Genomic DNA, 24,871 nt, shown 5'->3' on the forward strand with positions numbered 1-24,871 from the left:
AATGAATAGCAAGAAAAATACAGAAAAGTAGAAACTAAATTAACATAGAATTAAACAATAAAATATGAAGATAGTGAAGAATGTGAAAATATTTATTTTCATTCTCGTCCATTTTTTTTATTTATTAGCAATTCCGTCTGCATTTTTTGAAAGTGAAAGAGTAATTTAATTTAATTGAGGGTTAAGTATGACTGATGGTGGAACAGTTTTTTATTGAAAGGGAGTTAGTTTTTAAATTGAGTACGTCAGTTTTTTTTTCGGTTTTAAAATATGTCGTGGGTTGATACTGAATCAGTTTGATACTTTATTGTGGGTAAATTCTTTATTTGATAAAAAAAGAATAAAAATTATGGAAGACGTAGTAACAATTTATTATATTAAATTCATTGTTTAACAAAAAAATAAATAGAGATAAAATAGGAAGAAAAAATTGGATACCAAATTTTTCTTATTCCCATTATACATTTGTATAATTCATTATACATTAATACAGTCCAATATGTAAGATAAATGATACTGGGATAGACAAAATTAATAATTTTATTTTATTTTAGAAAAAATATTTATGTACTATAATCAATAATTTTAAAAATTAAATAAATATTATTGCAAAGCAATCTAAAAAGTTAACAAAATATTTATAAAATTTCTTGATTCCATAGATAAAGACATATAAACAAAAATAAGAATACATATTAGATAAAAAAAATATTTTCTTTTTACATCAAATTAATAAGATAAAAAAATAATTCTTTTACATCAAATCAAATTGATTAGAAAAAAAGATAGAACTATTTTTTACCTGAAATATTGGAAATGAATTAAAAGAATAGAAGAATGACCAAAAATATAAATTAAATAAGTAAATTGAAGAAAAAAAAAATGTAAGTGGAAGTATGCGTGAAGCCAAATTAAATTTGCAACTGCAACGGATGGATGACGATGGAGGCGATAAAATTGAGGATGTTGAAAAGAGGTGAAGGTGGATATTATTGAGGATGTTGTCTTTGAATTTTATTTTAAAAATTAAAAATTAGTACTCAAAAATAAAATAAACCATGAATATAAAATACCTACCATTTATACCTATTATTTGGACCATTATAGTGTCGATTTCTATATTTTTCAAAAGGTAGAATATAGATACCTGTGTTTAACAATGAAGTTGGCGTATGAATTGTATCAACTCCATCATTTGCATAACCAAAATATAGCAAAACACAGAAAAAAGAATCGACAACAGCCAGACGACATATTTGTAAGTGGAGCAGTTATTTAATTTCCTCACGATTGCAGCAGTTATTTAATTCTTTTGTGGGTTGATGACTTTTTTTAATTAAGAAACAAAAATGTATTATTACTATTTTGTCCATAAATTTGATTTGTAGAGTGAATTATTTGAGGGTAAATGATGTCTATAAAAATTGGACACCAAACTCTGGTATTGACTTTATATATTGGTATAGATATATATTGGTATAGATATTGGTATAGATGTATCTCTAGAGGTTTAAAACAATTCCATTTACTTGAATTTTTCTATTTTATTTTGAGGTTTAAAAACATTGAAATTTATCATATATGATCAAAATTAAGACATTATTAATTTATTGCATATTATAATTTTTTTTAATTAATTCAATTATTTTGTGAATTTTTTTATTATGTACTATTGTTTATTATTCACATGAATAAAAAAACACAAATCGAGTTTGATTTTAAAATTTAATATGTTGAAGAATATTTATTTTATTAAAAAATACTTCAGATATAGATATAATATTAAATATTTTTCGTACATCGCACAGATACATACACTAGTTATTAAATTAACGGAAATATTTTGATAATTGCTATTTCTTTTTGCATTTTAAATTGTTATTTTAATTTTAAAAGATTTTATTTTTGATAAAAAATATCTTTTGGAGGAAAAAATCACATTTAATATTTTAAAATTAATCTTAATTCAATCAAATATACCATTGGATTTGATGCATTTTTTTTTCTTAAAAACATTTGAAGAGTTATTTAAAAGATATATAAAAAATGAAAAATATTTATTTCTATATTTTTTTAATATTTTTATTTTTTTATTTATGTAAAATATTATTTAATATTAAATATTACCAAATTTTGATATCTAGAAATTTATAAAATTCTTTTTCGAATATATCTTCTTATATTTAGTTTAGTCTGTCAAATTAAAATAACTTTTTAAGACTGTTTTCTAGAAAGTAAGTTTTTTTTGAAGTAAAATAGTACTATGGTAGTTTACTCGGTGTTGAATTGTCGATAAATTGCTATTTGTAATGTACTAGGGTCTAGGGATGCTCCTGTTTTCACTGCTTGGATCCATGAGAAAGTTTGTTTTTGACAGTAATATAGTAGCTAAGGATGCTCCTATCTTCACTCTTATTGTATTGAATATTGATCCATCCCAAACTGTGCTTTCCGGTGGCTAAATATTAAGCTTATAATTCAACACATGCTAAAAACAAAATTAACATAAAAAGCCACGTGACATTTTTTATCTATCTTCATCCTAGTGTTTCATTGATTTACTTATAGTAATCTCAATTGAAATATTAGTATTATCATTGACAATTCAATTAAAATATTTGATAAAAAATATTATGCATGTAGCAAAATTAGTGATTAAATTAGTCACGTCTATATATTTATTATTTTATATATTTTTAGTATATATTTTTTATTTTAATTCTTATTTTATATTTGATAGCTAATTTTATATATATATATATATATTTTAAATTGATTGCATGAATTATTATCAACAAATAGGCATAGCAAATAGTTATGTAAAATATTTTATGTATTAAAATTAAACTTATTTAAAATTTATGTAAATTAAAATACTTATTATTTATATTAATTATGCTAGTCGTAGAGTATATTAAATTTAGCCATTAAAATTATTTATCATTATAGAATACATATTAAAATACAAAATATACATTAAAAATAAATTAAATTATATATACTATATAAATACATAAAGACTATTTTTGTTAATGAGTTATAGACTTATAACTCAAGTGGCATAATCTTTCCATACTCATTTAAAAGATTGCGATTTTGAATCTCTTTATCTTTGATAAAAAAAAATTATAAAAACTAATTTTAATAGTTGATTCTAATGCCCACATAACATTTTTATATTTTAATTAGTTTCTAAATAAAATCACGTGAACGAACAATCTTGATATTTCAAACCCTAGCGACCTTTGACTTTTTTGCATGCAAATTCGTGAGTTTGTTTGAGGACTGGAAGCTAAAAGCACTCACAAATTTTTGACGTGGCATTATGAGACTACATATAAATAGACAAACAATAACATATTAGACTGTGTGTGTGAAAGAGATGAACCGAGTTGGAACCATAACTCAAGGAAGGAAATGGAGAATGCAACAACCAATTCTTCATGTGAAGAGGAACAAAAACAAGATGAGCATGCATCTGCACCACAGACACAAGAAGCAGGAGGATGGCGATCAGTCTACTACATTATTGGTAAAAAAAAACAAAAGAGAAAGAACGATTTTTCTATCATATTAATTAGCAAAAACCCTAATCTTTTTTATAATGTTGTTGCTTAATTTGGGTTTTGAAGGTAATGAGTCGTTTGAAAAATTGGCATCAATGAGTTTGATATCGAATCTGACGATGTACCTGCTAACGAGGTACAATTTGAGTGCGATATTTGTGGTGAATGTGGTTCAAATTTGGAATGGATCATCCAATGTTGCATCTATAATCGGTGCTTTCATTTCTGATACTTATTTGGGAAGGTTTCGCACTCTCTTGTTTGGCTCCATTGCATCACTTCTGGTAAGCAAATCAATCATCACATCAATGTCACAATTACCAGGATAATGTTTTATTTCATTATTATATTTCCCCTTTTGGTAGTGTAACATTAACAAATTAGGATTTATGTCAAGGAATTACTCTAATGAACTTTTAAGTTGAAATAAGTTAAAACCCAAGAGATATATTTTGATAGAATAAATTATCATTTCTGATCATAAACAATATCCAATGCTTATAATTTTGACTTTGATACTCATTAAATTGGGTAGTTTTATAGTTACATTAGTTTATATCTTCTGTGCATAAATTCTTAGATAAGAAAAGATCTTTTATTCTATTGTGAAATTGTTTTTTTTTTTTTTTTTTTTTTGAGTTATTAACATGGGGTAGAACATGAATTACATGAACAGGGTATATTGATAATGACCCTAACAGCAGGTATACATCAATTGAGGCCTGCTAACTGCACTAATAGGCCACATTGCCAGTGGCCACAACCGTGGCAGCTTGGTATACTCTTTTTCGCCCTCGCCATGTTATCTGTTGGCGCAGGTGGAATTAGGCCGTGCAACATTGCATTTGGTGCTGACCAATTCGATACCAAAACAGAGAAAGGCAGGGCACAATTGGAAAGTTTTTTCAATTGGTGGTACTTCACCTTCACCATTGCACTTGTGATCGCGCTAACTGGCGTTGTCTACATTCAAACCAATGTTAGCTGGACCTTAGGATTCGCCATTCCAACACTCTGCCTTGCTTTCTCAATAGCAATCTTCTTAATCGGCCGGCACACTTACATTCGAAAGAAGCCTCAGGGGAGTGTCTTCTCTGATATGGCAAAGGTGATCACTGCAGCATGTCGAAAGTGCAAGCTTAAGACCTCTGACAGAACACGTTACTATGATCCTGCTCCATCAGAATTGGACCACAACAATGTTAGCCTTGTTCGTACAGATAGGTTCAAATTTCTTGAGAAGGCTGCTATAATTTCTGATCCTAGTGAATTGAATCAACAATTGAAGCCGAAAAATGTTTGGAGGCTTTGTAGCTTGCAGCAAGTTGAAGAATTAAAATGCTTATTGGGAATTCTACCAGTTTGGGTGACAGGAATCTGTTGCTTCATTGTAATGGATCAGCAGAACACATTTGGTGTTCTTCAAGTTATTCAAACAAACAGATCAATTGGGAAACATTTCAAAGTTCCACCAGGTTGGATGAACTTGGTCTCAATGGTAGCACTTTCAATTTGGATCTACATCTATGAATGCATCTACATTCGAGTGACAAAGAAAATTAACAAAAAGGCTACTCGGTTAAGCATGAGCCTTAGAATCAGAATTGGGATTCTTTTGTCAATTTTGTGCATGCTTGTGGCCGCGATTGTGGAGCAGAAGCGCCGCGACTCAGCTTTGAGAGCAAAATCATTTGCTTCGCCGATGAGCTTCGCAGTGCTGCTGCCACAGTTTGCGCTGTCAGGTCTCAACGAAGCCTTCGCTGCTGTGTCCATAATGGAATTCTTCACAACGGAGATGCCTGAGAGCATGAGGACTGTGGCTGGTGCTGTATTCTTTCTGAGCTTGTCAGTTGCAAACTACTTAGGATCATTGATTGTGAACATTGTCCATAAAGCTACATCACATGGTGGGAGAAATTCATGGCTTGGTGGACATGATTTGAATGACAATAAGCTTGATTACTACTATTATCTCATTGCTGCACTTGGTGTTTTGAATTTTTTTTACTTCAATTTCTTTGCTAGCCATTTCTTGAGTAAAAAACCTAGCAATGATACAAAAAAGGTGCAGCCAAAGAATTCAATACTGAACCAGCAGAATGAAGAGCCACCTCAAGAGAAGGTATTTGACATAACAATTGATCCAAGATGAAAGAGGGAACATGATCATGCTAATTTGTTACATTTTATTTTGTTGTTGTTTAGTTTAGGTGTGATTGTAACAATCTTTTTTGTCTTGAACACTGTATTGTGCTAATTAGGTGTGGTATATTGCAGATCATAATTTAGATTTAGATATCAAGTTTGATGAACTAGCCTTCACCAGTGATTGTAGTTGGTTACTTTAAATTTCTCATGCAAAATTTTAAACTGTTCACTTATTAATTTTCATATCACATAAATTTGTATGTTTAAATCAAGATAAAAACTGACAAATTTTTTTGTGCCATCAGAATTTTTATGCACATGCCTCAGTTTTATTTTTTGGTTTCATATCTTCTCTAGTGATATAATTCCCACTATCTTTCTTTCCTACCTTTTCTTTTTTTCCTCTAAAATAATAAAACATTAAGATTTTTCTGTGCATAAAAAAAAATTAAAACTCATGCAATATGCTAAATTTCATCAGCATGAGCATTAGTGTAGACTGCAGAGATTATTCTAAATTAAAGAAAGAAGATTATTAAGTTTCTGAAAAATTCTTTTCAATTCTGACCCGTATGTATGTGTCTCATGCCAGAGTTTCGAAATCAATAATTTCCATGTAAAAATCTAATATAAAAAAATTGATGATATTTATACAAAAACCAACTCACTCTCCAACTGACTAATTTTATGCACTACTATTAGATAGATTAGATGAGATTCACACTTGAGACCAGTGTGAACAAAGAAACAAATAGATGTGATATTTATTCGCGCATTTTTGCATATATTTTGTCATTTATGAGCAGACTTATCTACAGACACACTGCAAAACAATACAAAACAAAAAGACAAAAAAAAAAAAAATACAAGAAAGAAAGAAAATTGAGTGACAAATCCAAATTTTTATTTTTATTTCTTTGAGTTTTATGATTGAATTATCTACTATTAAATTTAGCTTTTTTTTCTTTTTATAAATTTATGAGCACTTCAATGTATGAAACAAATAATTTCTTGGTTTAAATGAGAATAAAAATGCACTTTTTAATTTGTATATGATTTTAGATTTGATAATTTTCAGAAAAATAATGTAATATCGTTATTTATTGAGATATGATGATCATTATTCTGAAATAAATTCGATTTTTTGATAAATTCTACTTTTCAAAAAAAAATGTGAATTCTCTTTTCGAAAATAAAAAATTATTGTAATTCATCTCCAACAATTTTGCTTTTCGAAAATTAAATAAAAATTATAATTTTCCTCCATAAAATTTTGTTTGTCCCTACAGTTCTATAAATCACTAATAATCTCCATTTTTGAGAAATTTTACCTCCCAACAAATCTTACAAAAATCTTTTAATCTTAAATCTGAACATTTGATTAAGAGATTGTGAAAATTTCGCTATCTCCCTTATTTTGATCACATGAGGTTGCGTTTGCACTTTGGCGAGCATAACTAATCAATAACAAGAGGCAAGTAGCAGTAGAAGTAGAAGACATGGAGATGGATATATCAATCATTGATTAGAGCAATGCTAATTAGTGCACTGACACATCAAAGACTCCAACTTTGAACGTTGAGTCTCTTCACACAATTGAAGTTAGTATCAAAATTGTTGTTGAATTACGTATACTTATTTATTGCCACTGATGAATATTATACTACCCGCATTTATTTATCTTTTTCTCCATGAAAAGTACTATTTAATTGTTTCATCGGCATTGATTGATCAAGTTTTGTTCCCCTAAATGTTGTAATAATCTCAAAGTTGATCTTTATTATTATAAAGGCAAGAATACAAGTAAAAATAAATAGGGGTCCTTAGCCAACATTTATTTGAAGTAACAAGAGAGAAGTAACAAATAGATCTAAATCTGGGATCGAACGCATAGTTTCAGGAGAGCAGGATAGAATTGTTGGGACAAAGGAAGCTTCAGAAGTAGGAAGGAGGGGTGATCTAGGTTCGCATAAGTATAGCAGTGTTGGTCGAAATATGGAGTTTCGTGAAGGTTTTGTTGGTCACCCACCTAATTAAAGAAGCAGTGAAGGCTGCACTGGAAAAAAAGGAGGAAGGAGCGAGGGGAAATGACCTTAAAGAAAGATGTAATGGATGAGGATGATCTCATTGAGAGAGAGCTCGAAGATGGCGTTGAATTAACAGTTGAGGACGAGAAAAACAAGCGCCAGAGATGTGTTAGTTTTCATTCTCCCATTCATGAGTCTGCCATCAACATCTCCTCCACTTTTCTATTACCCTACCATCGACATTTCCATAAACTAAGGATATAAGATCTTAGATTTGAGAATATAAGCTTCACTATTGGCCCAGTCTCCACCCTTAGTAACATGTTTTTACCGAAAATAACAGAATGGAGGGATGAATTATGGGTCAACATGGAGAGCTGATTCTCTCTGGTAGGATTAAAGCCAAATTTGCTTGCTGGAGGTGGTTTAAGTGTCTGTGTGTATAAAATTAATTTTGTAAATTTGATTTTAATAAGAAGTAAGTTTGTGTTAAAGTGATTTATGTTTGGTAATTTTTATATTAAAATAGATTATAATAAAGTAAATATTGTTTGGTTTGTACTATTCAACCTCACATTTAAATAAAAAATTATTAAAATAGACATCAACTTAAATAATCTTTTTATATTATCCTATCATTTTAATTTAAATATTTGAATAGATTTTATTAGTTAATTTTATAATAAAATTAATATTTACTTACTAAAATAAAAATAACATATAAAAATAGATAAAATATATTTTTAAATATATATATATATATATATAATCAAATATATTATATTTTTTAAGTATTAATGTGAGAATGTTAATTTAGTATTTTTCTTTTACATCGTATTTTTATTCTAGTACTCTCAATAATCTTATTCTTAATATTTTTGAAATTTAACGTTTATGATTTTATTATTATCTATGATTATTTTTTTATTTAATTTATATTTTTTAATGAAATCATAATCTATATTATAAAAAAATTACACTAAAATATATCATACGAGAATTACAATTATAAAAGAGACTATTAAAAATAATAAAAAATTAAAATTTACTTTGTAGTGATTGAAATAAATTTAAAAGTTCTTGATATTTTTTGTATAGTATATTTTTAGTATTTTTAGTACTTTTTTTAGTATGGATCGATAAATCATATTTTAAAAAGATAATAACAAACATAATATACAAAAATCACAATTATAAAAGTGTATAATGTCAATAAAACAGTTGACAAAAAAATAGAAATGATAAATAATAAAAAATAGAGCTCATATCAATACAAATAACAATAATTTTATAAATAATACAATAACATGCATAAAAGATAAAGTTGGTAAAAAATAAATAAATGATTAGTATTTATGGCTAAAAGCCCGTTAAAAAAATGCAGAAGCTAAAACTTATTACTTCTTGTAAACGTAATTTTGGTAACATAATCACTTTTGCGTTTATGAAAAAAAATTGCCAAACCAAAAGTTAAAACTTTCAAAAAAAATTTAAACGTGCTTTTTTCCTTCTAACATATTTGCCAAACACACCCTAATGTTAGGGTTTGCAATTTGCATATCGTTATGCAATTTTGCATTTTCTTGATTGTTTTGTAATTTTAGGTTTTTCTTGGGAGGCTGGGATTTTGTTGTAATATAATATTTTAGAGCTAACTATCTAAAATTTAGGATGGTAATCTTTGTTTATAATAGCTTAGGAGACACACATTAATATTTGTGTATAACATTTCCTTCACAATATTAAACTAAAATACTAAAAGTAAAATATAAAAATAACAAGATAACTAACCTATAGAAATTAGACAAAATATTTGATGAAGCTCAAGTAAAGAATTACATTCAATTGAACTGTCTAAAATTTCTAACCAAATCTTTTATATTTTTAAAGTAAATTTTTATAAGCGTCACCAGGATGATTTTAGGTGTAAGGATATGGAAGCTTTGTCTCCACTATAATTTAAAATTTTTTTAAGTAGTATATGATAATAATATTTATTTACTTTCGTTAAATTGTTGATTTTGACCCAACAATAATATTTTATTCAACTTTTAAAATTTGATATTCAATTTGAGAATTTTATATTAGATGTATTATAATGATCAATTCTCAACTTTAAATGAGATTAGTATTCTTTCTTAGGAATCGACTTGAAAGAATATTATTTATCCATTGATATTTCTTCTTTTAAAGTTAGTTTTAGTTTTTCATGTGACAACTGCATTAATTGAAAGAATTTTTTAAACTATGAATATCATCAAAACCTAATTGTATTGGATGTGAATTTTTAAATGATTATTTAGTGATATATATAAAAAACGATATTTCAATTATATTTTTAAGAAAAAAATTATTCAATCTTTTTAAAATATGAAACTTAAAAAAATAGTATACATATGTTATTATTTAAATTAGTATTTTAGTATTTTAATTTGATAATTAGATATTTTTAAGATTAATCATATTTTATAATAATAATAATAATAATAATAATAATAATAATAATAATAATAATAATAATAATAATAATAATAATAATAATAATATGTGTAACATTCCAGACCACCCGCTAGCACGATATTATCCGTTTTGGCACACAAGACCTTACGATTTTGTCTTTGACCATAAGGATGATAACCGAAACTCCCACACTCACTCGTCAAAACGCATCATGTTAGGAAGAGGTATCCACACCCTTATAAGGCATGAGCCCAGCGTCCTCGTTAGCAGATCGATCCGGGCTCTCGCTCTGATACCATTTGTAACATCCCAGACCACCCGCTAACACGATATTGTCCGCTTTGGCACACAAGGCCTCACGGTTTTGCCTTTGACGATAGGGATGATAGCCGAAGCCCCACACACTCACTCGTCAAAACGCGTCATGCTAGGGAGAGGTATCCACACCCTTATAAGGCATGCTTCGTTCCCCTCCCCAAACGAAGCATGCCTTATAAGGGTGTGATACCTATCCTTAGCATGACGCATTTTGACGAGTGAGTGTGGGGGTTTCGACTATCATCCCTATCGTCAAAGGCAAAACCGTGAGGCCTTATGTGCCAAGTGCTAGCGGGTGGTCTCGGATGTTACACTATGTGTGCATAAAAAATAACCATTCGTAAAAATATATATTCAAATACAAAATATATATATTAAAAAGGATCCCGCTAGGGAGACAATGGATTATTTGTACAATGTGTACAATGGGCTATTAAGTTACAAAATGAACATCCCCCATACTATCTAGAATAACCATCCGAGTACTAGCGATAATAAACATCTTTCCAAAAGTTTAAAGGTAACATAATACCATACATGATACCACTCATCCCAAAAACTTCAGCTGATGAAAATAGGTAATATTAATGATTATATCTCTAATACTCTCTAAATCTCCATTGTACACATTGTATAAATATTCCATTGGCTCCTCATACTTTCCCTATTAAAAATGAGTTAAATAACATATATTTATACACAAATACATAATAAATAATTTATTAGCTAATTTTTTTGTACATATAATATTTTTTATAAAATTTATTTTCATGTTATATATATTTTACTCCCATTATCAAAATTTTCTGGATCTTTCACTAAACCGCCACCATGTTCATACACGCCATTCCCTAAACATCAACGTCTTGCTGTTCTGCACCCAAGTCGAGCAATGATTTGCTGCCACATTAGCAATTAAATTGAGTCGATTTGGAGAATTGAGAGCGCTGTTAGGGAATGGCGATTATGCTGAATTAAGCGGTGGCTCGTTTGTGTACCTAGGTTTGAGTACGGAAGGCAATCGGCGTTTCCAGTGAGAGTACTTGATTCTTAAATTGGGGATGTCAGAAACAAGAGACTAGACTGAAGAAAAGATTTGTATATTATTGAGTGTATTTAAATTGTCTATTCAAGTTGTCTGTTCAAGTTGTCTGTTCAAGTTGTATGGAATGATACAATATAGAACGGTATTTATAAGTACTAAGAGAATCGAAATAATAAAGACGGAATATCCTATAATAAATATTCAGATATGCTAAATAATGCTAATTGATCTTAATTATATTCTAACATCCCCCTTCAAACTCAAGTGACAACTTGAGTTTGAAACATATTTAAAACAACGAAATAAAGAGAAAAAAACTGCATAAACTGATAAAACGGGTGCAGACGGAACTGTCGGAAGGAAGCGCAGATGGAATTGCCATTATCTGAAAGAAGTGCAGACGGAACTGCCGAAAAGAAACGCAGATGGAACTGCCACGAGAAAACGCAGACGGAACTGCCATGAGAGAACACAAACAGAACTGCCACGAGAGAACGCAGATGGAACTGCCACGAGAGAACACAGACGGAACTGCCGAAAGCGAGCAAAAACTATATAATTTCTTCATGAGGATAGGTAAGCAGCAGATGACAATGGTGTTTGATCATTTGACTCGAAAAAAACACAAGACAGAAAGAACAGGCTAATCGGTGAGGTGAAAAAGTATTAAAGGAGTGACAAAAAGAAAGAAAAAATGGCATAGAAAAAAAAGTGTAAAAGCTACGGTGATTTTACCGCAAGAAAAATAACCTATTCTCTTCAAACCATGGCTCTGATACCATGTTAGAAACAACAGACTAGACTTGAGAAAGGATTTGTATATTATTGAGTATATTCAAATTGTCTGTTCAAGTTGTATGGAATGATACAATATAGAATTGTATTTATAAATATTAAGAGAATCGAAATAATAAAGACGTAATATCTTATAATAAATATTCAAATATGTTAAATAATACTAATTAATCCTAACGGATCTTAATTATATTCTAACATGGACTTGAAGTTTTGTTTCGTTGAACTTACAACGTTTATGACTGCTACCGATTGGGTTGAGTTCAGAGGCATGGGTAACTTGGCAATTGCGGGTCATGTAGGTTGCTTTCTTTTTATCGATTCTTCTTTTACTTTCTAAAGATAATGAGCCTTTTTTTTTTTTGAGGTTTGGGCTTGATTTTAAAATTTAGAAAAAGATTATGTTAAAAATATGTAAATATAAAATAATAGGTTGAGGCGAATCTATAATTAATTTTTGCAATTCCATTGAAAGGATGCTTTATGTGAAAGTTCCATAAAATACTTTAACTAAAAATTAATAGCCAACTTGGAATTCTTCATATTGTAGTATATGGCAATACTAAAAATTACAAAGAAGCAAGCACTACTTATGAAAACCTAAGTAATGCCAATAAGTTCATCTTCCATATATTTAACTACAAAAGACCAAATCATACCAATACTTAAGAACAACATAGAGAGCTCCATTACAACACCTTTTGCCATAATCAAAGAAATAAGTCCACAATCCAACCATAAGCGCAGCTTCCCTTCATGTGATAGTAATAACTAATAATAAGCCACATATTTACACCAAAATGCCAATGAAAACCCTATTTTTGCAAACCAAAAGTAATCAAGCGGGCGAAAGATCTCCACCGCAGCTCCTTCAATCACCACCAATGCTTCTAAAGTTCGATTCTTCTACCCTACTAAAGTTAACAAGGCACTACTTTAAAAAAGAAAATAATGCCTTGTTTTCTTCTCTTTTTGTATTTTTTTCTAGGAACTAATATATTTTCTTAGTCTAAAGAAACCGATATAATTATTAAGTTTTCAATCTTATAAAGATTTGTTACTTTGAGTTTTAATTTTTGTAAGATTCTTTCTCTGATTTTAGTGGTCATAGTTTATCTTCGTCAATTGCTGACATTGTAAGATAAGTTAAAACATTTAACTTTATCATATCAGCATTTAACCAAAGCAAACTACAACTAAAATCAAATATTTTTTACAAAAATCAACTAAAATCACAAATTTTAGAGAAGTTGAAAACTTATTTGACTATAATATCATGACCACATAGAATCTGCATAAGAGGTATGGTCAAGGCCCATGTCGATGTCAAAAATGGGCTTGGAGGGTGGGGAGGCACTATTGGTTGGGCTTTGGGGTTGGGTCCAGTAAGAGGAGGATGCAGTCTGGCGCACCCTGAGATGCACAGCCTCAGCCTGAGCCACAGCCAATTGGATTTGCAACGCATCAATTTGTTGTTGAAGAGAAGAGATGGCTCCCACACAGCCATAAACAGGGTCCCTCACTCTTGCATTTGCCTCATACACCATGCTGCTCACTGCATCTCCTCTCTGATGCTCTGGTAGCTCCTGCAAAAATCTCTAACTTTGTTATTTTTAAATTCTCATGCATTAAACTTTGTATGTTGCCAAATGTTTGTGTTACTTTTTGTAAATTTCTTATTACATTTTAGTCTCTATTATAGAGTATTAGAATCTAGGTTGAATAGGTCTAACTCAACATTAAAGTTAGTTCAAGAATGAGAGATATCTTACACTAAGTTATTTAAAAGTAGCATTCTTGAGAGATTTATAATTTATAATATATTTTTTACACTTAAAAACAATTATTTGAAAAATGAACATTTGTACATAAGTGATATATTAAATCGAATATATTAGAATTAAAATTTAACAGGATTAATTCAATTCTAAAAGTTAGTTCAAGAAATGAGAAATGTCTCATGCTTAAAAATTATCTAAAAATTATAATCTTAAAAAATATAAGACTTATAATATAAAGCTGGCGCTTAAAAAATTGAGTCAGTCAAGTCTAAATATATGATAACCTACATAAACAACGTGTTCTATATTAGAACAGCATAATAAAATTAAACTCCTTAACTACATTACATCAACTTAATGCGTGTTCACATATCTTTCGTTAACCAAAAGCTAAGGACTTTGACAAAGAAATAAGCAATTCATTTTCTTTGCTTCATTAGAAAAATGGGCACCAAGCAGACAGCTTCACGTGGCGCAGAAGCAGAATTTGTTAGCTTCAAACCTCCCTCTTTTTTTTTTTTTTTTAAATATTGTTAGAAAGTGAAGATATTGTTCTCAAAATCGCGTTGCTTGTTAACACTTGGTGCTTGACATTGAATCTGGATGCCAAAATCACGTTAAGGGACTCTAATTGGGTCACCCCAACCGGCAACCATATGATAGGAAATTAAACAAACTTCAAATACATATTTGGAATCCGAAGATGTTTGATAATTAAAAAAAATAGTAAAAAATAATCAAAATTTATTTAATAAAAATTAGATAAAATAAATTTTGACAATTTTTTTTGTCTTTCTAATATTATTTTTTTGAATAAATGTCATTTTGATCATTTCTAACAATTCAAAAAATTATTTAAGTGGCTCATATAAATAGTAAATTGTTATTGGGGTTTATGATCACTTAATCCAGTGACCATTTAAATTAATTACTTAAATAATCAAAAATCAATTAAAGATTTTTAAATTACAGAGAAACGTGTTGTCGTTTGAACAAAAATAAACGATAAAAACTGAAAAGGACATTTACGCTAAATATTTCAAATATACAATAATTAAACAAAGATAAGCACAAACCTTGTCAAAGTATTGGTTCTCTCTCCTTTCTTTTCTTTTTTTCTTTTTTAAATTCTTTGTAATTATATATTTTATACGAACCACATGGCAGACCAAAAGATGTGGGACAAATAGATAAGGACGTACCGTGAGATTTCAATGCGCCGAACGCCTAATTTTCTTTGGCTTTTCTAATTTTTCAAGTGCTACTAAAAAAGAAAAAAAAGTCATATATATGGTATGTGGTTTTGGCTAACTCCGAAATATTTTTTACCAATAACTCAAAAAAGTCAAAATCCTAGCTAACGCTAAAGAAAAAATAATAATTACTATATTTTTTATATTTTCTTTCAATTTTTATCAAAAGGGAAAAAAATAAAAAAATATTCACAAATATAATATATAAAACATTATTAAAAAAGATAAAGTCATGTTCTACTTTAGACTTTATTATCGTAAAATAAAATGGATGTTACTCAGAATAAATTTATATTCCATTTAATACTAACAAAGTAACAAAGTTAAAACAAGTATGTAAATATCGATTAAACTATGTTATTTTTGTCAAAATTAAACCAGACAAATTAATTGACCGAAAAATCGATAAACCAAAATTTGAATCGATCTAAATTAATATTCTTTTTTATAGAAATTGACTACAATACTCTTGTTATAAAAATTGACTAAAATATTTTTATTTTTATATATATATTTTAAAAATTCTAAATCCTAAATCCTAACCTATCACAGCATAGAGAAAAGAAAATGTTTAGAATTCTCAAAAAATATGTAGTAGAAGTATTTTAGTCATTTTCTATAATAGAAGTATTGTAAACATTTTTTATAAAAAAAAATAATTTAGATCGATTCAAAATTTGGTTTACTGACTTTTTAGTTAAATCAATTTGTCCGGTCTAATTTTGATAAAAATAATTTGATTTAATTGATTATATATGTTAAATTTTAATTGTTAAAAAAATATTTAAAAAAATATTTTAATAAGTATCATTATGTGACTGGCTTCCTTTTTCATTTACCTGTCTTATTTGCTGTTCTTTATCCAAATAGGGTGAAGAAGTCTATTATTTCAAGAGTCTTACTAACTTGTGTATTGAAAGTACATTTTAAAAGTATTACAAGAAAAATGCTTTATCAAAAAATATTAAAAAAAATATTTTTATTTTAATGTATTAAATATATTAAAAAAAATTATATTATTACTCTTAAAATATATGAAAAAAGCATAAGTTAGTTAAATTCTGCGTTAGTCTATCTTCAACTTTCATATAAGTCATTACTAGTGTTATAACGACGGATGAGTGATAATCTACCAATCCCCTGAATATATAAAACAAAATAAATACATAAAAATATTATTCAGTTCCTTTTAAATTAAATTCTTTACAAATGCTATTAGCATATCATTTGTTGAAAAACTATATTATAATAACCACTAGTGAGTGATCCTACAACAATAATGTTCCTCAAGCCTCAACAATAGTAAAAATAAAAAATAAAATAAAAAAATGCATGGGGAAATAATAATGGTTAAAGATGATGATGAATTGAAGAAGAAACCTGAAGCATCTTGTTGACATTGCTGGCACCAAAGACCTTATGCACATTTGCAAACTTGTGAGGCTCGTCGGCCGGGAAATACGGCGCAAAGACGCAATCCACGGCGCACCTTCGGCGGAGAAGCTTGCATGCAGCACAAGGTGAGGCTGAACCCTGCTTCCTACCACCCTCTTTCATATCGAAACTATAAATGAAAAATGTACGGCCTTAAGTTAATGAAGAAAAAGAAGAAGAAATAATGTATTGGGAGTCAAGAAAAGAAGGAGAATGAGAAAGAGACACAAATAAGAGAGGGCGTGTGGTAGTTGTAGGGACTAGTAGGGGTGAAGAATGCCCTTTCATTATATAACCAAAGGAAAGGCCAAAAGCTATAACTTAAGATTGTTGGACATTTATGTGGGTCCAATCATGTATTCATGTTTCCTTCTTTTATTTTTTAATTATTTATTTTTACATTCGACCGGTATTCTAAGATTGTTGGACTAATCTCTCCGGTTCGTTGATATATATAATAACCTAACGATATAAAGAAATTTTATAACTAACATATCATTTAAACTCTTAAATTTTTTTTATATGACAAATTAAAAATTAATTCGTTATAAATTATAATTATATTTAAAAATTTGTTATTAATTAATAATTTATTACATACACAAGATAGAATTTAAACCAACGACATTTATTTAAGTAGATTAATGAGTTAATCACTAAATTAATTCAAATAATTTTTACTTTTTTTTTGTCGGATAAATTTAGCAGTCTCTGACTTTAAGCATTACAACACCACAATTCATCCACATTATACATTCACACATATGGAGACAGAGACTAAAACAGAGATATAAAGACACAAAATCATGTTTAGCATATGATATATTGATAAAAATATTGTGTCCAAAGATACTAAATTAGTGTATTTTATGACTTTTTTGACCGGGACAGAGACACTAATAAAAAACACAACTTATTTTTTTTATTATTCATATCAAAATTTCATAATTATATTTTTTATCATTATATTTTTCTGCTCAAATTTTTATATGAAAAAAGGAGAGTAAATTGGACTTTCTATGTGTTCATAACACGCAGCAGAAGAAAAGAAAGTAATCCTAAAAATCTATTTTGTGCTTAAATTTTATTCTAATATGTCAGGTCTAAATATCTGAGTACGCTAGTAAAAACAAATTTTTTCCTTCGATGGTACAGAAGGTGCTATGCGTATTCACATCGAGACTAATCTTTACTGTCAACTCTTTGATCAACTGATATCTTATCTGAATTAAGAAACTTCTTGCACGCAACTCGTTACAAATCAACAAATTATTCTCTAACAATTAGACTCACATATCTTTGGGTATGTAGAGATAAAGGAATAAAAATTTTTGTGTGTTAGTGTATTTCTTCTACTCTTGTCATACATATATATAGTATCATATTTGTTATTGATTTCAAAACTGAATCATATCTTATCGTATTTCAAATTGAAATCTTATGAATCATATCATATCACAATTCCATTTGAAACAAAATCGGTTATGATCTCATCCAAATTTAAAATTTAAATCTAAAAATAGAATAACTAATTATTTCTGATTTTCATTTAATATTCTCAATTATCATATTATTATTATACAGTCTTGCTACACATACAAGCCTTTTTAGCAAACAAGTTCAAACAATTTAACCCTAAGTCAACAAAATCCACTCACATAACCCGCGCGTGAAATCACGTCGTTCCTCCTCCAACGTTTGTATCCCGCATTCCTCCTCCTCCTTCTTTGCATTCCTCCTTCTTTTTCTTCGCGTTTCTTCTTCTTTTTCTTCAAGTGTTTCACCTCTTCGTCGTTTTTTATTACTGCTATTGTTGCTGCATTTTTTTCGTCATTCTCTTTCTATTAATTTTGCAACATTATGTATTTTTTTCTTTGTTTAATTTTTTTACCCAAGAAGAATTATGAGAAAATAGAAGAAGAAGAAAAAGAGCTTTAAATTATGCAAAACTTATCAGTACAAATACACCGAAAATTCTTAACAATACACATAAATGTCTTTGTTTTGCACTAAAATTTGCTACAAATACACAAAAATATTCTTTAATGCTGTATTTTTTCTTCTTTTTTTTATTTTTCTTACTTTTAGTTGAATGAATATAGATTCATCCTCTTCTAAATAATTTTGTAGCATTATGTATTTTTTTCTTTTTCTTTATTTGATTTTTTTTGTTTTTATTCTTGTTAAGAGAGTAAAACAAGAAGAAACTTGAGAAGATAAAATAAGAAGAAAAAGATAAATAAGAAAAAAAAAATAAAAATAATGATGATGATGAAAAAGAAGAGGAAGAAGCAGCAGAAGATCTGAGGAGGAAGAGAAAGAGTTTTGAATTATGCAGAATTTATCAGTACAAATATACCGAGAATATTTAACAATACACATAAATGTCTTAGTTTTACACCAAAATTTGCTACAAATACACAAAAATATTTTTTTAATGCAGCATTTTTTTCTTCTTTTTTTTCTTATTGTTTTCTTTCTTTTAATTGAATGAATGTAAGTTCATCCCCTTTCAAGTAATTTTGCAGCATTATGTATTTTTTCTTCTTCTTTGTTTGATTTTTTTGTTTTTATTCTTGTTAACAGAGTAAAACAAGAAGAAATGTGAGAAGGTAAAATAGAAGGAAAAGATAAATAAAAAAAAAAGATGATGATGATGATGATGAAAAAGAAAAAGAAGAAGCAACAAAAGATGAAGAGGAGGAAAGGGAAGAGTTTTGAATTATGCAGAACTTGTCAATACAATACACCGAAATTTCTTAACAATATACAAAAATGTCTTAGTTTTACACCAAAATTTGCTATAAATACACAAAAATATTTTCTTTAATGCTGCATTTTTTCTTCTTCTTTTTTTTTTTTCTTATTTCTTTCTTTCTTTTAGTTGAATGAATGCAGATTTATTCTTTTTCAAGTAATTTTGTAGCATTATATATTTTTTTATTTAATTTCTTTTTTTTTTATTCTTGTTAAGAGAATAAAATAAGAAGAAACTTGAGAAAATTCTATGGCAAAAATTTTGGATCAGGTAACGTCATCAATATAGCAAAAATTCTATGATAACGATAACAATAACGACGATAACGATAACGACAATACGTATAAGAAGAAGACGACGATGATTATAACAATGATGATCATTATAATGAAGATGATGGAGGAGAAGGAGGAAAAGGAAGGAGGAGAAGAAAGTCCAATAAGAAAAGAAAGAGGAAGATGAGGAGGAGGAAGAGGTGATGGTGGTGGTAACGACAATAATAAAAGAGAAAAATCAACGAAAAAAAGGAGAAGAAGAAGAAGACAAAGGAGTGACGAAGAAAAAGAAGAAGGAGGAGGAGAAGAAGAAGAACGTGCAGCAAGACTGTAAGTGTAAATAACTTGTTTGACTTGCTTGGTTAAATGATTTGTACGTAGAGATTAATTGATTGTTATATTCTTGGTGCTAAGTAATAATATTCTATTTGAATTAATATAATTATTTATTTTATAAAATTAAAATAATAATTAAATAATTCTACAACAAAGATTAGAATACTCGTTAGTGTGTTACTCCATAGGTTCAACACTATGCGAATAGTTAATTAGTCAAACTAAATTTACTAATCAAGGTTGGCGTCTAGCAACACTCCTCGACGACCCGTGAATGAAAAAGAAAAAGAAGAAGCAAAAGTATAATTGCTTCCATCTTTTCACTCTTGGTTAACCTTTTATATTTAGAGAATGATTTAATTGTCAAACTCTAACTTGTTACTATTATTATAATAAACTGTGAATGACCTAAAATACGCATTTCTTCATTCATTCAATCTCCTTGGTCAAGATTTTATTAATCTCAGTCATTATAATCATAGAGCTCAAATTCTTTATCGAGAGTTGATGAACTTTTAATTGACTAATCACTAATTTTACAAGTATTTATTAAATTATACTAATATCCATTCAACTAGCACCCTAAGGTATTAGGTGTCCGGAATCAAAGTATAATAAATACATTGTTAATTACTAGGGATAAGTACTTTTTTCGTCCCCAAGGTCTGGCGTCAAAATCAAAATTGTCCCCGACCTTTTTTTCTTATTAAAATCATCCTCAACGTTACAAAACATTATAAAATCGTCTTTTTCTACTTCAATTTTATTTTTTTTACCAAATTACCCTTATTAAATAATAAAAATAATTAAAAAATTAAAAACAAAACCTAACCCCCCCAACTCCCTCACCGTAACCCCCACCCCTCACCCCCTCACCGTAACTAGGGGTGGCAAGCGGGGAAGCCCGCCCCGCCAGAAGCCCGCCATTTGGCGGGCTGGCCCGCCCCGCCCCGCCTAGTGAGGCGGTCCCAGAATCCTAGCCCGCCCCGCCTAACGGCGGGCTGGCGGGCCGGCGGGCTAAGCCCGCCAAATATCCTCTTTTTTTTTTTTTACTTTTAACTATTAAATAATATATATAAAGATATAAAAAAAATCTCTTTTGTTTTTTACTTTTAACTATTATAATTTCTAAAAGTATAAACAAATTATAATTTTTGTATTCACAAACATTAAAGTCTTTGTAATTATAAATATTGTTTCCAAAGCAAAATAAACATAATCCAAAACATAATTAACAATATTATCTCTAAAACAAAACAAACATAATCTAAAACACCCAATTTTCATCTTCATTCTCTTGTAAGTTGGGTTGGGGAAGTTGGGTTTTGGTAAAAAAAATTATAAAAATACCCCTTGCTAAAAAAAGACTAAGCTCGGCGGGGAAGCCCGCCCCGCCCCGCCAAAGCCCGCCAAAACCAGCGGTTTTAGCGGTGCGGGTTAAGCGGGCTTTTGCTATTTGGCGGTCCCAATTTTCCAGCCCGGCCCACCTTTTTTGGCGGGTTACGCGGGCCGGCCCGGCGGGTTTAGGCCCGTTTGCCACCCCTAACCGTAACCCCCACCCCTCTCACCCCCTCACCCCTTTCTTCATCACCACTAACCCAGTAACCCCCAATTTTCTTCTTCATCACCAAACCTCTTACCATCTTCTTCATCACCAAGCCTCTTTCTCTCTCCCTCCCTCCCCAAAACTCTTACTCTCCCTCATCATTTATCCCTAATCACAAAATAAATAAAAAATTCAGCAACAACATCAATCACAAAATTAGCAACAATCCATCATCAATCATGTATATGTTCTTTAAAAATTAAAAAAAGACAAAAAAAAAAAAAATAGGAAGAGCGAAGAACAGAGAAAGAAAAGGAAGCCTTGGCCAATCTTCTTCTACTCTTCACCATCACCTCTTTTCCTTCGCACCTCCTCATTCTCCCTTTCCTCACCATCATCACCACTGCCACCATAGCCAAATCATCATCATGCAATTACTATAATAAGAAGCAATTACTAATTTACTATAATCAAAATCAGTATCACCAATAATAAATTAACAACAACAATTGTGAAGGGTGAATCAACAATGGTGAAGTAACAACAAAAACAAAAATAGAAGCAGAAGTAGAAGTAGAAGGCAGAAAGCAAAAGCAGAAAAGCAGAGGCAGCGACGGAGAGTCGGGAGCTGGACGGCAGTGGCAATACCTCCATGCAAGCTTGCGGCGGCGGGCTGGACACAGGGGCGGCGGCGGGTGCACCTCCGAAGCAGCCCAAACGACAACATGAGGGGGTGGGGTTACGGTGAGGGGGTGAGGGGGTGGGAGTTACGGGTGAGGAAATGGGGTGAGGGGGTTAGGGAATGGGAACTGATGATGATGATGATGATGGGATGGGATTTGGGGTTAAGAGTCAGAGAGTAGGAGGAAGGAAAATTGGGGGTGGGTTTGGGGTGGGGGGAGAGACGAAGAGATGTTGGGTGTGGGTGGGGTGGGGTTTTATTTTTTAATATTATTTTTATTAATAGTTAAGGGTAATTTGGTCCAAAAAAATAGAAAAGGACGATTTTATAACGTTTTGTAACGTTGAGAATGATTTTAATAACAAAAAAAGATTAAGGACGAAATTGATTTTGACCCCAGACCTTGGGTACGAAAAAAGTACTTATCCCTAATTACTATGATAGTCGCAGGGCAAAAAAACTCTATATGCACCATCTATTGACAAATATGCGGTAATTATAACTATTAAAAATTCTCAAAGTAAGTCCGTTCAATGGTCATATCTCTATATGTACCATCAATATATATAATTTAATAAATAAGATATATTAATTTTCATCCAATAAAGACCATTATATATATTGATCTATCTGAACTGTTAATATCTTTCTTAATAATCCTATGACCAAGAATAGTTTATATTAAATTATAAAAAATTTTTCTTTCATTATTATAATCACTGTTATAATAATAAATATCTAAATTTAATCAAAGATTTTATTATATTAATTTTTTAATATAATAACATTAATAAATTATTTGATACATAATAGATTGAATTATAGTCATACAATTTATTCTCAACACTTTTATAATTTTTTTTTGTTTATTACCAACTAAAATATAAGAACAATAATTTTTATGTCTCTATTTTTTATTTTATGTCTTATTCTTAATATTTTGTCGTATCTTATTTTCAATGTAACCTTAAGAATTCCATTCACTATTTGATATATGCCATGATTCAAACCTATATATACAGCATATTAAGAGAGACATAATTTATCTCTCCAACTAAGCCTCTGCTGCAAGTTGTCTTTACTACTTGACTAAGAAGTTGTTGGCTTTCATTTATTATTTATTTGATCTTTTAACTTCTATGAAACTTATAATTATTTAAAGATTTTACTCATTTAAAATGACAAAATATTATTATCTCTTTTAAGTATTAACCATGCATGTTTTTCATTCTATAATATTTGGATTTTAGACTATTGATTAAGAAAGTTTACCATTTAAGTAATACAATGTTAGTTTTTATTTATTTGTTAATTTGATAGTTTTTCCATTTCTGAAAAAAAAAAAAGAAAAAAAGAAAAGAGATTCGGTTCTAGTTACTTAACCTTAGCCTTAATGTGGATGCCTTTGTTCTTTATTTTATTTGCTTGTGTACAAACTGCTAGCAGCTATTTGACTTTGCTCCTATCTAATTTGAGAGTTTTGTGTAATAAGCCTTGTAAAAGATGCATGGGTGAGTCAAGATAAGGAGAAAAACTAAAAGTAAAGTATATGAGAGAAGATCAGAAACAAGGCGAAATATACAGAAATTAATTACTATACTATGGAAACAATGTGGAATCTGGCTTGAAGTACTGTAATATTTATTATTTTTTGATGGATTTGCTAAGAATAGAGATCATATAGACAAGAGGACTTTAATTAATTACTTTACTTCTTTCAAAAAAAAAAAATTGTAATTACTTTACTTTACATGCATTCACCGAGAAAAGTGAGAGTCAAAAAAGGGAGCGACCCAAATCCACACTCACCCAGATTTGATGGAGATCAAAGGAATATAATGAGAAACACAATTAATCACATACATTATTCAATTCCCAGAGATTAATAAGGATGTTCCGGCAGCCGCTTTTGTTGTCACACACTTTTCTCTCACAACTAAATAAGTGTTTTATTAAGGAGTCTTAATATAATGCAAGGATAAGAAATTGGGTAATAATCTCTTTTAGATTAAGTTGTTTTTGTTAAGTACAAAAGTCTCATCATCTTAAAGGTGAGTAGAAAACATTTCAAAATAACAAGAAATAAAAGAAAAAAAATAGAAAAGGACATACAGAATTTAATTTTAATATAAAATAATATATATATATATATATATATATATATATATATATATATATATATATATGTGTGTGTGTGTGTGTTAATAGTCAATTTTGTCCCCGAAAGTGTCATCGATCTCCATTTTCGTCCCCGAAAGTCAAAATTAATCAAAAACGTCCTCGAAAGATACCCGTGTTGATCACGTTCGTCCTTCCGTCTTCTCGGTTGATGAGATGGCAAACGGCCGCTTACGTGGCACGTTAACTGCCAAGTTGGCAGTGAAGCAGGACGACGTCGTTTTGATTGAGTGAGGCAGAAGCGTTGAAACGTCGCCGTATTGTGTTCT

General features: G+C 29.5%; 2 protein-coding genes across 2 annotated transcripts; one reads left to right on the forward strand and one right to left on the reverse strand.

Annotated features, from left to right (window-relative positions):
• Positions 1-3,417: 3,417 nt before the first annotated feature.
• On the forward strand, positions 3,418-5,732 carry LOC110271014 (protein NRT1/ PTR FAMILY 2.8-like). Its single transcript, XM_088485698.1, has 3 exons — positions 3,418-3,532; positions 3,633-3,850; positions 4,243-5,732. The coding sequence occupies exons 1-3, from the start codon at positions 3,418-3,420 to the stop codon at positions 5,716-5,718; spliced, it is 1,809 nt and encodes a 602-aa protein (XP_088341824.1). The 3' UTR covers positions 5,719-5,732.
• Positions 5,733-12,967: 7,235 nt separating this feature from the next.
• Positions 12,968-17,089, reverse strand: LOC107639141 (LOB domain-containing protein 4). Its single transcript, XM_016342572.3, has 2 exons — positions 16,774-17,089; positions 12,968-13,945 (listed from the first exon to the last, which is right to left on the reverse strand). Exons 1-2 carry the CDS (start codon positions 16,948-16,950, stop codon positions 13,634-13,636), a joined length of 489 nt encoding a protein of 162 aa, XP_016198058.1. The 5' UTR covers positions 16,951-17,089; the 3' UTR covers positions 12,968-13,633.
• Positions 17,090-24,871: the final 7,782 nt, after the last annotated feature.

This window comes from Arachis ipaensis, chromosome B4, assembly GCF_059453495.1.
Source record: "Arachis ipaensis isolate K30076 ecotype BB chromosome B4, ASM5945349v1, whole genome shotgun sequence".
NCBI lineage: Eukaryota > Viridiplantae > Streptophyta > Magnoliopsida > Fabales > Fabaceae > Arachis > Arachis ipaensis.